The following is a 17,171-nucleotide window of genomic DNA, read 5'->3' as shown; positions in this document are numbered from 1 at the left end:
TCAGGCTGGCTGTAGGGGCACTGGGGCTGCACAGGCCACCTTGTTGCTAAAGAGGCGTGACAGGCTGCGCTTGGCTGCTGGCCTGCGTGGCAAAGGTGGCACGGACTGGAGACCACGTACATCCCAGAGGCGCAGAGCACCATCATGAGATGCTGTGTAGAGCACCTGGCCGTGTACCTGTGGGCAGGCAGGATGGCTGTCAGCCATGAGCAGGCCGCTGGATTTCCTCTGTGGGAGGCCCCTTGCTTCCCTGGGACAGTAGGGAGCTGGGCAGGGAGAATCCTACCTGGAGACAGTTGATGATGAAGGTGTGGCCTCGGAACACCCTCTGCAGCGCTCCTGACTGCGCGTCAAAGGCACGGGCGCAGGCATCCCCACTGCCTGTGAACACTGTGGACACAGCCGTACACTGGGCCTTTCCTGGCAGCCACTCTGCCACCTCCCCAGGATCAGGGCAGGGTGAGAAAGTAGCGTGACCCCCTAAGGGTCAGATGGGAAACATCTGGAAGCTTTCTGAAGGGAAGCTCAGGCTCTCAGTCCCATGAAGTCAGGGAGGTCACAGGGCCCCAGGAGTATGACTGCCATGCCTTCCTTGACTTCAGGTCAGCCTGTGCTGTCTTGAGTGGCCATGTCTCTCAAGGGCCTCTCAGGACCAGGTAGCCATCTTATACCCTACTGGGCAGGTTCTAGGGCATTCATCACATATTGCAGGCTCTTCACCCTGACAATCCATCCCCTGTACCTTCTGGACCAGGCAGAACCCATCCACCCTCCTCAGAGAGGCCTGTGGCCTTGAAGCAGAGCCCAGACTCTCTGGCGCTCTCCTGCACCCGACAGCCCATCTGACTCTCTCCTTGGGGGTCTTCCTCTGCTATTACTTGGCTTGGTGGTGCTCTGGCATCAAGGACAACAGAGTCCCTGGAAAACTTGCTAGGACAGATGTCTGAGTACCACCCCGATGTTTCTGGTACAGTGAAGGGGCTGTGACTCCATTTTAATCGGTACTAGTAAGGCCAGTGATGAGTGGCCACCATGGCAATCCAGTGGTTCACTTACCATCCTATACTAACTCCCCCAGAAGCTACCCTGACCCTGAGCAGGAGGCCAGCAGTCACATGCCAGACAAAGGAGGACACACAGACATAATAGGGAAGACAGGAAGAAAAAAGCCACAGAGTCCTGAGAGAGCACAGAACTACTGCAGGCAGCTGGGGTGAGGATGGGGAGCTGTTAGGTCCAGCCAAGAGGGAAGGGTGCTGGGACACTTAGTACCATTCAATGCCCCTGGCAAGGGAGCTCTGGGTGTCAGCTCCCAGCAATTCTATTTGCTCAGTCTTAGCTGTCAACTCGACACGACCTAGAACCTCCTGGGAAGAGAATCTCAGTGCAGAATTATCTAGGTCAGGGTAGCCTGAGGCATTTCCTGGTTATTAACTGAGGTTGGAAGACTCAGAACCCTTTCACGGGCCGAAAGGCACCATTTTCTGAGTGTGGCTCTAAACTGCATGGGTGAAGAAAGTCAGCTGAGCAGAAGCCAGCAGCAGGCAGCATGGGCGCATGGTCTCCCCTCGATTCCGAGTGTCCTTTAACCAGCAGCCTCAGGCTCCTGCTGCAACCTGGAATTTCAAAGTCAAACCCCTTCTTTCCTCCTGTGCTGCCTTCTGTCAGAGCCTTTAGCAACAGGAGAAACCCCAAAGCTACCTTGGATTTAGCTCTGTGGACCTGGCTAATGCCAGCCCCTCTAGGCTGCTTCCCACCTTTTTCTGTCCTAGTGGGAGGGGCTGTGGAGAGTGACTTCAGCACATTGGTACCAGTTGCCACCAAAGGGGGAGGGGGACACAGGAGGCCACCTGGCAGTTTCTGGGGGCTAATTCTGTGCTCAGCTAAGAGAGAGGGCCCTGGTCAGGGAGCAGAGCTATGCCCATACTAAGGCTTAAACATGGGAGGAAGGAAGAGACTTCCTTGTCAGGTTGTCTACCTAGTGCTCAGATATCCATGCCCTCTTCCCTCAGCACGTTTACTTGAAGTCAAGCTCATTTTTCCACTAGGAAGACATTTGTAGGCTCATCCCTATGAGAGTCTAGCATCTGCTTCTGTTAGGAGCTCAAAAACTAGATAGGAAGGAGACAGCCATCAGCGAAACTGAGAAAGAGATGAAGACCCAGGTGTGTGACCATTTGGGACCTGAAAGGCTTCCTCCCGACCCAATAAGCCAATCTACCCAGAGTAACTAGGGGTCACCTCTACAGACTGAGATCCCACCTTTCCTGCACAGTGCGGTCAAAACTACACATGGAACCTGAGGGTGGGGTTTCCCCTATTTCAAAAGGACCAGCTTAAAAAAGAAAAAAAAAAACAAAAAAACAAAAAAAAAAACATGCCCTTAGTTCTTCCCTCTCTGCCTGCCTCAAAGACCACACAGTTGCTAGTTTTCCAAGAACTACCTTGATCCATGTTGTTCCACGTAAGATAAAAGATGTGGGGCTGGAGCAATGGCTCTGGAAGAGCACTGACTACTTGTCCAGAAGTCCTGAGTTCAATTCCCAACAACCACATGGTGGCTCACAACCATCTGTAATGGAATCCAGTGCCCTCTTCTGGTGTGTCTGAAGACAGCTCCAATGTACCTTTATAAATAAAATTAAAAATCTTAAAAAAAAAAAAAAAAAAAAAGATGGAATCCAGGAGCCACGGACTCCAGCCTAAACTGTCAGCCTCCCTAACATGTTTTATCAGAATAACAAAAAAATCTCACTTCACTCACTATCACCTACGGCCAAGTAAGGGCAAACCCATGGGCCCTGTAGCCTGGCTGCACTAAAGGAGATGTTTCTGTCTCACCTGGAGGTAAGAAGGGGACCAGCTAGCTCAGTCAGCAGAGCATGAGATGCTTAGAACGTGTCCTTGAGACACTACAGGAGCTTGAGTGTCCAGGTCTCCTACATTCTCATAAAGGTGAAAAGGAAGTTGTAACCCCTTACTTGATCCTTCTGTGTATCCCTCTTGGGAAGCAGGTGCCTGGAGAGGGGACCGTCTTCACCTTAGGTCACTAATGAGATGGAAAGGTTGTGGGGCTTGGTGATAGCAAACCATGCAGGCATGAGAGGGGCAAGAGACAAACCAGGAAAGGAAGGTAGGGTGGGCAGCCTGGGATGGCATGGGCAGTGCCGGGATGGATCACTTACAGGTGCCTGCGTGGTACTTGAGGGCACTCACACTGTGTCTGTGTGCTGGGAAGGTGCGCACCCTCTCCCCAGTGTCAGCCAGCCAGCACTTGACAGTCCTGTCTGCACTGCCCGAGTACAGGAACCGATCTGTGAGCTGTAGGAGAAGCAAAAGTCAGCCCATTGGCTGGAAAGCTGAGCAAACCTCAAACTGTTCTCTACAAGGTCGGAAACACTGACTGGTCTCAATGGGGAAATCAGGGAAAACCCAGAAGGTACTCCCACCATCCACTACAGCACCGGACAGTGCCGGCTCCTCTCCCCTGGTGCACCTGCACCCCAAAGGCAGAGCACCCACAGCCCTAGAAAGCCCTGTAGTCCCTAAGCAGAAACTACTAGCCCTTATTAAATAGCTCTACAGACTCCAGAGCCTGCAGACCCATCAGAGCCTGCCCACCCAGACAGAGCTTTCCTTCCCCACACAGCCCTGCAGCCCTGAGAGCTGCCACCGCCTCAGAGCTTCTCTCTGCTCCCTGGCTGTTTCTCCTTCACAGGCTCACTAGCGAAGCCTTGGCTCCCAGCTGATGGCACTGGAGATGTAACAGGCTCTGGAGGATCCTGGGAAGTCTTATCCCTAAGTGGCAAGTTCAATGCCCAATGCAAACAGAAGCCCTCTGTCTACACACTATTCTCATCCACAGCAGTGGTCCCCAGAACTCCTGGAGAGTGGGGACCACTGAGTCAGGCTCCAGGTGAGAGTCAGGTTACTTTCACACTGACAGCACCCAAGAGACCTACAAGGAAAGCTCTTGTCACCACTAGCATATTAAGTGAAAAAATTAGTACCCAAGAATATGAAGATTGATAATATACTACCCCAAACACGGCAGAGGCAGTGTGTTTAGACTCTCCTTGAACACCTGAAAGCCGAGGAAGTCCCGTCTCCAAGGAAAGAAAAGGGTTCTTATCACCAAAAACAGAACCTCAGGCCCAGCAAAGAGACTCAGAACAGGCCTTCATGGTTTTTGTTGATGTTGTTTTTGTGAATGTATGTTCATGTTCCCAGTGTGTGGATGCACCTGTGTGTACATGTGTATGTGTGCATGCATGTGTGCACATGTATTTGCATGTGTGTATACATGTATGTGTGTCTGTGTATGTGGAGAGCTCCTGTTCCTAGCATGTGTATGTAAATCCAAGTCTATACATGTGTGTATGCATGTATGTGCATGTGCAAGTACACATGCATATGGAGAGGCCAGTGGTCAGTCTCTGCTGTCCTTCCTTTGATGGTGCTCTAAGCTCACTAGATTAGGCTGTCTAGGCAGCAAGTCATAGGGACCCACCAGTCCCTCTGTCTTCAGAGCTGGGATTACACTCAAGTGCTACCACACCTCGCTTTTCTGCTTGGTGCTACGGTGGACTTGGGTCCTTGGCTTGCATAACAAGCCTCTGAGCCACCTCCCCAGCCCTGTTTTTCCAGACAGGGCTTTGAAGCTGGCTTCAGATTTCCTCCTGGCCCCCACAGCACTAGGATTCCAGGTGTTCTCAATCACACCCGGCTCACGCCAGCCTGCTGAAAAGTCTCCTCTCTCAGGTCACTTCTGTGGCACTATCTCCTCCCTGTCTGGACATTTTCATGATTCTTCCTCTTCAGCCAACCTAGGCTCCATTTTCCTGGCAAGATCTGCACTTCTGGGATCTGAACATATCTCCCCCAAAGCACAGGCCACATACATTCCCCAGAGCAAGAGTGAGTAGGTGGTCTGGGCCCAGGCGTGGTGAACACCTTTAATCCCAGTACTAGAGAGGCAGAGGCAGATCTCTGTGAGTTCATGGCCAGCCTGTCTACATATAAAGTGAGTCCCAGGACATCCAGGGCTGTTACACAGAGGCCCTGTCTTTAAAAAAAAAAAAAAAAAAAGAACAAACAAAACAAAACAGAAAGGTGTTTAGACCATGAGAACTCTACCCACTCCACATTTGAAGGTAAGGGCAGCCTGCTGCTCTGAACAGGGTACTATGAACTGCGCCAACCAAAGGCCTGATATTATGACGGGCTCGAGTTTCCTCCATTCCCACCCTCCAGCAAGACGGCAGGGCAGCAGTTAGACAGCTCTCACCTCCAGACAGATGACAGAGCCCTGATGCTCCCGGAAAACCCGCAGCTGCTCTCCACTCAGAATGTCCCAAGCTCGAACGGTGGCGTCAGTGCTGCCTGTGAAGGCTGTGTGACTGGAGACATCCAGCACCAGGCACAGCACCGCACCTGTGTGGCCCCGAAGAGTCTGGTGGCAGCAGCCACTGGCCACCTGCCACACCTTGGCTGTGCCATCTGAGCTGCCGGTTACTAGCAGCCCACCACCCATGGCTGGCTCCAAGCAGGGATCGCTGGGCAGGTCCTTGGGGGCAGAATAGGCCAGTGTCAGCACACAGTTACGGTGGCCCCGGAACTCCTGGGACACGTGCTCTTTGTCCACAGTCCACACACGAGCTGTCCGGTCATAGGAACTGCTGAAGAGCTGGTTATTGGCAACTAGGATCCTGTGGGTAAAAGGGGAGTGGGTGAAGCTCAGAACGCTTAGGGTTCAAGGTATCCACCCAGCCTTCATGGGCTAGCCTTGGCACTTCAGCTGATACAGCTTCTAGTCTCTGTCCTGCTCCACACTCAAATTCCAAGATCTATCTCAAACCCCGCACTTCCGCCCTGTCTCTCCCTCAGCCACCCACTCCTCCTCCATTCTTTCCCTCAGCGACAAACCTGCTGGCCTGACCTATGTTCCAGCAGGCAGCATGTCTCAAGTGCATGGATCCAAATAACACTCTCTCCAAATTAGACACATAGGAGGAAGAGGAGAGAAAGAAGGGAGGGGCACAGGTTTTCTGTTTAAAATAGGAGGGAAGCTGCAGCAGGAGGATTGCTTTGAGTTCAAAGCCAACCTGAGTTACACAGTGAGCTTAAGGCAGGCCCAGGCTAAAAAACAAGAGCCTGCCTCAAAGAGCAAAGCAAAGCAAAACAGAAGCAATGAAGAAAGTCTAGGGCTATGTGAGACTGTCTGGCCTCCTTGGGAACAGTCTGGTAAAGCCTTTCAGGAGGACTATAAGGAATCTGGCACCAGAGTGTACTCGGGCACCGCGGGGGGTGACCGAGGGAGACACAGAGGCAAGCTACTGTGCTGAGTGAACCTCTGCTGTCAACAGGGGAGGCCCTGCCGCTCCAGGGCACAGGCTGAACTCCAAACACATGATTGGCAGGGGCAGGCAAGTGGCCACAGGGAACTCTGGGTATGGGGTTTCAGAAGGACAATCATGCAGCAGGCTGGCTCACCACAGCATGGAGCTTGAGTGAGGGGTAGCCACTGACAGTATTCTCTTACACGGCTAAATGCTACAACCTCCCCAGAACACATTTGTCTTTGGAGAACTTTGCACCTTGGACGTGTGTAAACGGGTTTGCAATGATTTAATCTTGATTGTCAAATTGATGAGATCTGGAGTCACCATGGAAACAAGCCTCTGGTACATCTGTGGGGAGTTTCTAGCTGAGGTTAACTGAAGCGAAAAGCCCCATCCTAGGTGGATGACACCATCCCATGGGTTATGGTTCTGGGCTGAATATAAAAGAGAAAGTGAGCTAAGCCCCGACATGAACTCTCTGTTCCCTGGCCATGGACATTACGGGACCAACCACTTAATGAATGGTCCTACCACCACGCCTTCCCCACCATGATAGACTGTCATAGTGGGTTGACCTTACCTCCCAAGTTATCCTTGATTGATAAATAAAGATGCCTACAGCCTGAAGTTTGGCAGAAGAGAGGTAGGTGGGTTTTGAGAGCTCAGGTCTGGGTTTTAGGTAGGGACCATGAGGAGGAGAGGAAAAGATGAAGAAGAAGCTACTATGGGGTAGGTGGATCATGAGTCCATGACCATAAGGGTCAGCCTGTTGGAGTAGGAGCAGTCCAGGGACAACATGGCCAAGTGATATCTCAAGGTTATTGACAGGGAAGTAGACAAAATAGCACAGGGGGTTGATGTCTGCTCAGCTCTTGTGCTTTAAGGCTTAATCTAAATATAAAGTTCTTTTATTTGGAAACTAATCTAAAGAGGGATAGAAACTGCCATATAATATTTACTACAACAGACATTGCTCTGGGGGGAGGAGTCAAAGCAATAAGAAAATAAAGTAATCAAAGGGTTAAGTGGGCCCCATGCAGATGCACACAATGTACAATAGGGAAGGCTCACACACATAGTCTAGATCTGAAGACAGAAGTGAGCTCCAGGCGCTCACGTATTAGATAACATCCTTGGTGTTATGGCACAGTTACTGATGGAATATAGTGTATGTACTTGTGTGTTTGTGCATGTTCTGTCTGTGTGTGTGGGTCAAATACATATTGCACATACATGTGGACATTTCTATGTATATGTGCTTGAATGCATCTCGGTTATGTATGTGTTGTGTATATGAATGTTTATAAGAATGTTCTTGTTCATACATGTGTATGTTGTATGTCCATGTATGTCCATGTGCTGTGCTTTTGTATGTATGCTGTATATATTACCTGTGTGGGACAGTGAATGCTAAACTCGTAGGGCATAGTTTCTGCCTTGCTTAAAGAAGCTGTTGATGGCTCCCTGGTTAGCAGCTTGAGGACAAGCTGGTCACTGAGGGCGTGAACTCTCACCCACCTAGGTTGACCCCTGGTTGATGTCAGTTTCCTTCAACGAGATTTTGTGGAGAGGGGAGGGCGAATTCTGACACAGGGTCTAACTCTAAGCCCAGCTGATCTGGAGGTCAACTCTGTAGCTCAGGCTGGCCTTGAAGGCACAAAGATCAGCCTACCTCAGCTTCCCAAGTGCTGGTATGACAGGCCAAAGCTACCATGTCTGGTCAGTGACAGAAGTCTTCCTGGGAGGAGGCCCATTTGAACTGTGAAAGCTGAGTCTTGTCATCTACCAGCTCCTGCAGACACCCCCAGGCTGTCACACTATCTGTGGTGGGGCTAGAGCTGCAGCTAGGTTGAGTAGCCAATCTGCCTGTGTGGAGGCCCATGACTCAGAGTCCCCTGGCTACAGTGCAACCCCTCCTCTGCGTCCATACAGAAGACCCTTGGGCCCAAGTAGGGCCCCTCCTATCAACATGGAGGATATATGACCTCAAGGGTCCCATGCTAGGCATCTACTAGGGACTTGGGAGCCCAAGGCAACTAGCGTGTGTCATAAAAATAACATCAAGTTGATCTGGTCAGCAAACGAATTTCCATTGCTCAGGTCCGACCTAAATTCAACAAGGAAAAAATTCAGACCTTGAAGAAGCCTTTAAGCAGCCACATGAAAGGAAGTTTTAAAAATAGCACCAACTGTGTCCTCCTCCTTCTCCGACTCCCTCCCTGTCTTACCATCAGAGTCACGGAAGTAGTCAGTCTCCTCTGGAACTTGCTCCCACCAGTGGGTACTACGGCTCCAACACTACTCCCCATACACAGAAGGGCAGTTATAGAATGTGGGTCCTGGGGAGTACAGACTGATATATGTTAATGAAGCCTCTTTCCTGTGGCTCCTGTGTCCAAACAGCCTGCTCCCACAAGCAGTTACACTACTCAACTCAGTCCTACACAGTTGTTTTCTTGAGCCATCCCACCGGGCTGACCTGTTCACGATAGATGTGTGCCCTCGGTACACCTGCAGACACTGCCCGGTTCTCACGTCCCACCTCCGGATGGTGCAGTCAGCACTACAGGTGAAGGCAGTGTCATCCTCCAGCTGACAGAAGGTCACGTAGCTCTCATGTCCTACAAGGAGAGGAAATGTGAGCTGGCCAGGTACTGACTCATGTCTTCGAGTGTGTGCAAACAGATAAAGGAGAGGAAGCAGCAACGGACAAGCCTGTGAGGCAAATCTTCGAGAGACTAGCCCTCCCTCTATTAGGAAGACAGAGTTCTGAATCTGTAGCCCACACTGGGCTTGAACTCACAATCCTGCCTCAGCCTTCAGGGTGATCAGATCCTAGGACAAAACCACCACGCTCAGTGAGACTGTCCCTTGTGTGTGTGAGAGAGAGAGAGAGAGAGAGGGAGAGATGCATGTGTGAGAGAGAGAGATGCATGTGTGTGTGAAAGAGAGAGAGATGCATGTGTGTGTGAGAGAGATAGATGCATGTGTGTGTGAGAGATGCATGTGTGTGTGAGAGAGAGATGCATGTGTGTGTGTGAGAGAGATGCATGTGTGAGAGAAATGCATGTGTGTGTGAGAGAGATGCATGTGTGAGAGAGGGATGCATGTGTGTGTGAGAGAGGTGTGTGTGTGTGTGTGTGAGAGAGAGAGAGGGAAAGATACATGTGTGAGAGAGGGATGCGTGTGTGTGTGTGTGTGTGTGTGTGTGTGTGTGTGTGTGTGAGAGAGAGAGAGAGAGAGAGAGAGAGAGAGAGAGAGAGAGGGATGCATGTGTACAGGTAGGCATGGAGAAGATCTCAAGTTCTAACACTCTCTGTGTCTCCTTGAGAGTCTCTTACCGAACCTGGAACCAGGCTGAGGATGAGGAAACCCAGGGATGCTTCTCCTGTTTCTATCTTCCATAGCACTGGGGTTATAGTGGTTTGCAAAAAAAGAAAAGAAAATGTTCTCCATGTTTTACTAGGGTTCTGGGAACTCGGGCCCTCCAGGTCTAAGTACCAATCACTCTCACCCACTGAGCCATGTCCCCAAGGACCTCCTCCTCCTCCAGTCTGAGATGTTCTCACGTAGCCCAGGCTGGCCTTGGACTCCTGATTCTCCTGCATCTACCTCCCAGTGTTGGGATTAAAAGCATGTGCCACCACACCCAGGCCTTTAATCTCATTTGAGAATTTCCATCTCCTCGGGGCTGGAATCAGGAAACAGGAATTTCAACAATCCCCCAGGCAGACTCAAGCTGATTAATTTTTATTTTAGGTCTTGGGTTAAGCTTAGCTTGGAAGAACATGACTTCCTGGGTTCTAAGAAACAGAACTTTAATAAAGAAAATCGCTCTCTCTTCCCCGGGAGCGCACGCCAGGCCACTCTGAGAACAAGGCAAGCAAGATTAAGTAAACTCCAGAAACGACAGATTGTGTTTCCCCGAGTGCACAAGTTGATGAAAAAGTTGAGGGCAAGTCTGTTTGGCAAAACACAGTCAGGGTTCTGCCAGAGTTTATAAATATTTCTTAAAGTTGTCAACAAACTTTCTGAGACCAATCTGCCTCCCCATCCTTCCCCAGTGCCTCTTAGGGCCTGAGATACCCCCAAGAGAGGTAGCCAAGGTGAGCCATGCCTACCAGGTTTTGGCATGGGCATGATTCCAGAGCCCCCTATGACTGTGGACGGGCGTTACCTCCCATGGCCCCTAATAATTGGATGGGCGTCACCACCCATGGCCCCTAAGGGTCCTGAGCCAAGGCTGGCTGAGGCCCAGAGCTGACTGCCCCAGCAGCACCCAGCTGCCGACACCCTATCTACACAATATGGGTCAAGTGCAGGAGTGAATCATAAATTGAAGCCTGAAGAGGCTCTTGAGAGCTACTGAGAAATGGCACCCTGCTGAAGCCCTGAGGTGCAGGCGGCTTTATGGCCCGTTAGAGAGAGAGAAGGACGGAACACCCAGAGCACAAAGGAAAACAGGCAAAACAAAAGCACAGTTTCCAATGTAAAACACCCTCACATATGACTGCAAGCCAGGCTGACCTGGCAGCCTCTGCCCCCTGCAGCCAGGCTCTGAGCCAAGTGAGGCTCTCACAGCACTCAGGACTGTGAAAGGCGAGGCCCCTTCCCATTCTTCTATAGCTCACTCCCCAATCGCTGAACACGCCCATTTGGGTCAGGGGTCAGAGCCAGCCAGCAGAGGGCCTGGACCCTGCTGTGCCTGTTCCCTGGTCTACTCCCCCACCTCCTCCCCACCTCACCCCAGGATACTACGGAAAGACGGATGGGCCAGACCCAGGGCTGGTGGGGTCAGAGGGTGGGAGGAGCAGTGTCTGCCAGCTCTGAGCCTATCACCTCCAGGGACCTCGGCTGGCTTTCAGCTGTTGGAATTGTGCAGAATAAGCAAAACCTCCAAGCTGAAAGTAAATATTTTCGAAGGGATAAAGAATGCAGATAAGATGCAGCTATTGCGCTCCGAAGAGCAGCTCTGGGGCTCCTGCTGAGGCAGCAGCCCACCTCGCTAACTGGGCACCCACCAAAGGCTTGCTTAGATGTGTTGTTCCTTCTGCACAGAGGAAAAGTGGTCCACCATGCAGGGTTGCAGGGGACCCCAACTGCAACAAGTCTCAGATACAGCATGAAACAAGGCCTCTCTTCCCCGTCACGCCTTACCCCACTCCTGCAGAACAAGCAGGTATTGCAATCTGTGGAGAGAGGTACGCTCCCCAGGTGGCTGTCGCCTTCTCATCTCCAGCTGGGTTCACGCAATGGGAGACTCTAGGCCAGAACATTACCCTGCACTCTGACACAGGGCTGCCTCAGGCTGGCTGTGGCCCTGCAGTCAAGGTTCTCTCCCACCAGAGGAACCTTTTTCACAGCTGTCTCCCCTGGAAGAAATGATGACCGGTTGTTCCATTCTGCATACTCTGTCCACCCTAGTGTGGCTGTCCTAAAGACTCATGACTTACCCTATATAAAGGGAGGCTGGACTCAGAAAGACTTCAGCAGCTGACATCCAGCACCCAGGTGTGCCTGAGTGGTCACTGTCAAAGGTACCAGGCCGTCACTCAGGGCTTCTGTGAGGACATCAGGCCTGTCTGTTGCCAGCTACCCACCGTCAGCCATGAGACAGAACCTCCCCCTCAGCCTTCTGAACAGGCAATAGGGGGCCTACCACTCACGCTACAGCGGCCTCCAACATGCTAAAGATGGAGCACCTACTACTGTGACTAAAACAGAGGTCATTTTCATGGAGTTCTTCTTTGAGCAGATATTGATTTGTCTATGTGTACCAGCATGTAAGGGCATGGACAACTCAGCAGTCTAGAGCACTGGCTGCCCTTCCAGAGGACCTGGGTTCAATTCCCAGCATCCACATGGCAGCTCATACCATCTGCAACTTCAGTCCCACAGAACCTGACTTCCTCGTTGGCATCAGGCCATGTGGTACAAAGACATATATTCAGGCAAAAAAAAAAAAAAAAAAAAAAAAAAAACCACTCATACACATAAAATTAAAATAAAATTTAAATGCATATGAGTTGTTAGCTCACAGGGAAAAGCCAGGTACCTCATCTCCTCTTCAGTGAGCCCTTTGCTTGGGCCCTATCCCAGGCTCTGGAGCTTGCAACCATGGCTCACGGAGCGTGTTGAAGCCAAAGAAGAACATGGAATACCCACCGTGGGCTAGAACCATCAGTCCACGTCTCTTACTCAATTGGGAACCACACAGGGCAGCTCTGACGTCCCAGGTTTTCCCGGGTAAAGATCCAGTGAAATGTGGTCAAGAACACAGCATGTGGAGGGAGGCTAGAGACCGCCACCACTCAATCCCACTTTCCCACCAGAGTTCCCCCTCTGCATCTGAACGCTATCCCATGTGTCGGTCTGCAGCGGGGAAGCCTGAGCATTCCGACCCCACTGATGCTGCTCTGTAAGACATGACCAGCAGTTCCTTGAGAGAAAGCTCCTTTCTTTCATCTCCATCCCAGTGCCCCCCCAGCCTCTGCCCAAATTTCCCCAAGTTCTGTAAAATACTCAGAAAGGCCTCCAGTCCAGACAGACAGAGAACTGAAAAAACCTGAACCCACAGCAGTCAGCCATCCCAACTACTCTGCCCTACCAACAGGCTTTAATACCAAGACCTAAGGCTACATAAGGGGTCAGCTCTCCACCAACAGAATGAATGCCTGCAAAGTCTGCACTCACAGGCAGTACCTAGGGTGTAAGCTGCCTCTGGTTGGCCACGTGGCCAGGGCACAACTTCCCTATAGCAAGACCCTGAGAAAAAGTAGTAGCCACAAGCAGCAGGCTGCTCTGGACAGGCCTTGCAACCCTGGATAAGTCCTCTAGTTCAGTCCAGCTTGGAGGTTGCTGAGGCTCACTCAATACTGGACAGCATCCAGAAAACACAAGACCAAGACATTCTGTATCAATAGTTACGTCTCCCTTTGTTCATTTCTGGTTCATAAACTGGTGTCAACAGGGCTTGCAGAGATGGCTCAGCAGCTAAGAGCACTAGATGTTTTTACAGAGGACTGGAGTTGCATTCCCAGCACCTACAGATGCTTCACAACCATCTGTATGTCCATTTCCAGAGTATTTGGTGCCCTCTTCTGGACGCCTTGAGTATCACGTGCACACTGATGCACAGATAGCAAAGGCAAAACCACTATACACATAAAGTAAAAATTTTAATTAAAAACTGATATTGATCCTAGTCTATAAAATGTAATCACATAGTAAAGTATACAGACATGCATCTTAAAATATAACTTGTAAAACAAGCATTAAGTTATTTTCACTGGGGCTAGAGACATGGCTCAGTGGTTAAGAGCACTGACTGCTCTTCCAGAGGTCCTGAGTTCAATTCCCAGCAACCACATGGTGCTCATAACCATCTGTAATGTTATCTGATGCCCTCTTCTGGTGTGTCTGAAGACAGCTACAGTGTACTCATACATAAAATAATTAAATAAATCTTTTTAAAAAATAGGTCTCCTTACTAATTATGATGGCACATACTTGTCCTAGTGGCTAGAGAAGAAAGTATGAAGACCACAAGTTCAAGGACAGCCTGGTCTACACAGTTCCAGGCCAGCCACAGCTAACCAAGGAGACACTGTTTCAGCTAGGCAGCACCTGGGAAGCAGAGGCAAGTGGATCTCCAAGTTCGACCACAGCCTGGTCTACAGACAGGACAGCCAGACTACAGCTGTCTCAGCAGATGGGGGGCAGGGTTTTTTTGGTACGGGAAGGAGGCATTATGAAGATAGCCCAGGACAGCTGCACAAGCACCAGAAGCTAGTTTGATCCCCAGATAGCTGATATATACTTGTAACCCTAGAGAGTGGGAGGTAGAGACAGGCAGATTGCCTAGTTGGACTAGCCTACTTGGCAAGTTCCCAGTCAATGAAACTACCCCCATACCACAAAAACATAGACAATTCCCGAGGAACAATGCCTAAGGTTAATCTCTAGCCTCAGTATACTTGCATTCATGTGTGCCAAAAATAAAAGGTGTTGGGGGGTAGGGAGCAGTCAACCCTATAAATATTTCAGGAGGATAGGGAGGCTGGGCAAACTTTGGGTTTTTTTGTTGTTACTTTTTGTTTTTACAGAGCCAAACAAATATGTTAACTCATGCAAATTCAGTCATAATCAAGATCTTACAGAAAAAAGAAACAGAGAGACAGACAGACAGACAGAGTCTCTCTATTCATTTTATCCTTGCAGGTTTTTGGAGTTTTGTTTGGTTGCTTGCTTTTGGTTTTTTTTTGAGACAGGGTTTCTCTGTACAACCCTGGAGCTTGCTCTGTAGACCAGAACTCATGGAGATCCACCTGCCTCTGCCTGGTATTAGAGGGCTGGGATTAAAGGAACCCACCACCACCACTGGGCCCCTTGCAGTTTTGAAACCAGGCTTCAAGACAAGAAGAAGCTGAGCTCCCCTTCAGTGGGCGGCTCTCCACCAGGCTGGGTCAGGCATTCCTCACTGGAATGTTGTGCTAGGTTTAGGGGACACACAATTGTGGGGGATCCTAGGCACCAACCTGAGCTGGGTGCACAGGTGATCCTGGAAACTTGGCAGGACTCCAGGGCTGCATTGGAACAAGCCCCTGGGCCAGAACCAGTCTGGAAAGCCTAGACTTTTTTTTTTTTTGCAGGGGAAACGCTTCCTGACAAACAGGGGTTACACAGGAGTCATAGGCATAAGGGGTCCACAGGCTGGTTGTGCACCGCCTACAGGCCTGGTGAACAACAATTAGAAACACAGTCAAGGTGTAGCACATGCAATCTTGGGTATTTGGGAGGTGGAGTCAGGAGGCTCAGGGGTTCACAGGCACAAGGTGAGTGTGCTGGATGATTTTATGTCAAGTTAACACAAGCCAAAGTCACCGAGGAACCTCAGTTAAGAAAATTCATCCATAAGATGTAGGGGCTGTAAAGGTGGTTAAGAGCACTGACTCCACTGCCAGAGGTCCTGAGTTCAAATCCCAGCAACCACATGGTGTCTCACAATCATTTGTAATGAGAGCTGATGCCCTCTTCTGGTGTGTGTCTGAAGACTGATACAGTGTACTTATAATAAATAAATAATAAAAATAGAGGACATTTTCATAATTTGTGATTGATGGGGGAGGGCTCTGCCTATTTTGGGAGGTGCCATCTTGGGCTGGTAGTCCTGGGTTCCATAAGAAAGCTGGTTGAGCAAGCCCCAATGAGCAAGCCAGTAAGCAGCACCCCTCCATGGCCTCTGCATCAGCTTCTGCCTCCAGGGTCCTGCTCTGTGTGAGTTCCTGTCCTGACCTTCTTCAGTGATAAAGTTTCCTCCTCGACTTGCTTCTGGCAGTGATACTTCATTGTAGCAACAGTAACCCCAATTATGACAGTGAGTTTGAGACCTGAGGGTGACATGAAGCTGTCTTAAGAAACCAAAATCAAACAAAAAGCCAATTCTAAGGTTCTCCTTGGGGGAATCCTTGGAACTAGTCCTAAAAACCTGAACCCCTGAAAACCCCACACAGTCTTTCCTTGGGACGCAACACATTTTACTTAAGCTAAGAGTTCTCCTGTGTGGGGCCCGTCAGTGAGCACTGGTTTTGTAGGGAGGAAGAATGTGGAAAACTTTGTAGCCAATTCCCCATCATACCAGCTCCCAAGTACCTGTCAGTTCAATAGTCCTCCCTTTGGGGCCACGAACTAGCTACCTTACACTGTTTTCACTTCAAACAGATAGTGTAGGAATGAAGCCATTTTGAAGATAATCGTCCAGCTGGAAGGCCTCGGGCCAGGCCACCCAGCATTTGCTGATCAGGGTGGAAAAGCGGCGATAACGAGCCGTACCTAGTGCAAAAGGCTTGGCGTGCCTCCTCCAGTCCGCATGGCCTACTGTAGAGGCTAACAGCCGGCCTGGGGCACCCCATAATGCAGGGCGGGAGCACCCAATACAAGGCCGCCCAGAATGTGAACAGAATGTGAATCAACGGGTGGATCAGTAAGACACATTATGCATTTCCATGCGTAATAGTCCTCGCTTCATTTAATATGCAAGATAGACTTGACCCTATTCCCGAGAAGTTTAAATCAATCCTCTTTCTTCTGGCCATATTTGAGGCCAAAAAAGGAGCTTGGGGGTGGGGAGGATCTCAAGGGTGCCACTCAGCCCTGAGCAAATCCCTAACACGGTAACGCTGGCTCGGCGTAAGGATTGCGTGGGATTGGTTCCAAGGGATCTTGCATTGGGGTGCGCACCCCTTGGTCACCCACACTCAAGTACTTTGGGACTCTCACGGTTTCCCGCCAAGAACTCAAGAGCTGGGGGAGCTGCGGGATGAGCAGGAGCTAGAGACCTACTCTTCCAGAAGGGGGCTGCGGGGCCTGGAAGAGTGAGGTCTCCGGTGCGGTGCAGGTGAGCGTGAAGAGGCGGAAAGGGTCGCGAGCACGCGCGCCCGTCTACCTTGCAGGAGCGCGCAGCACTGGCCGTCCACGGTGCTCCAGAGGCGGGCCGTGCCGTCGTCGCTGCCCGTCAGCAGGCGCTGCCCGTCGGGGCTCAGGCTCAGCCAGTTGATGCCCCCGCGGTGGTCCGCGCAGACCCTCAACGCCGACCCGCTGCTCCCCATCGCCGGCCCGGGGTAAAGAGGCACTGCGCCCGGCTAAAGAGAGGAGCTCCAGCGTTCGCTCGTGGTCCTGGCGGGGCTCGGCTGGGCAGTGGTCATCACGCGGGGGAGGGGGGGTGCGGACGCCTCGCTCCTGAAAAGGCTCGAGGTGCGGAGCGGGGACAAGGACTCTGACTCTCCACCGGTGTCCTCCGTTCCCTCAGCTCCGATGCAGGGACTCAGGTGA

At 50.9% G+C, this 17,171-nt stretch overlaps 1 protein-coding gene across 1 annotated transcript; it reads right to left on the bottom strand.

Moving 5' to 3' along the window:
* Positions 1–16,948, bottom strand: WDR86 (WD repeat domain 86; the record flags this gene model as incomplete). Its single annotated transcript, XM_080936105.1, has 6 exons — positions 1–177; positions 287–390; positions 3,186–3,321; positions 5,288–5,708; positions 8,821–8,962; positions 16,786–16,948. The coding sequence occupies 6 exons, from the start codon at positions 16,946–16,948 to the stop codon at positions 1–3; spliced, it is 1,143 nt and encodes a 380-aa protein (XP_080792231.1).
* Positions 16,949–17,171: the final 223 nt, after the last annotated feature.

Source organism: Micromys minutus (genome assembly GCF_963924665.1).
Source record: "Micromys minutus genome assembly, chromosome: 23".
Classification (NCBI taxonomy): Eukaryota; Metazoa; Chordata; class Mammalia; order Rodentia; family Muridae; genus Micromys; species Micromys minutus.
This window is presented reverse-complemented; position numbering and strand designations above follow the sequence as displayed.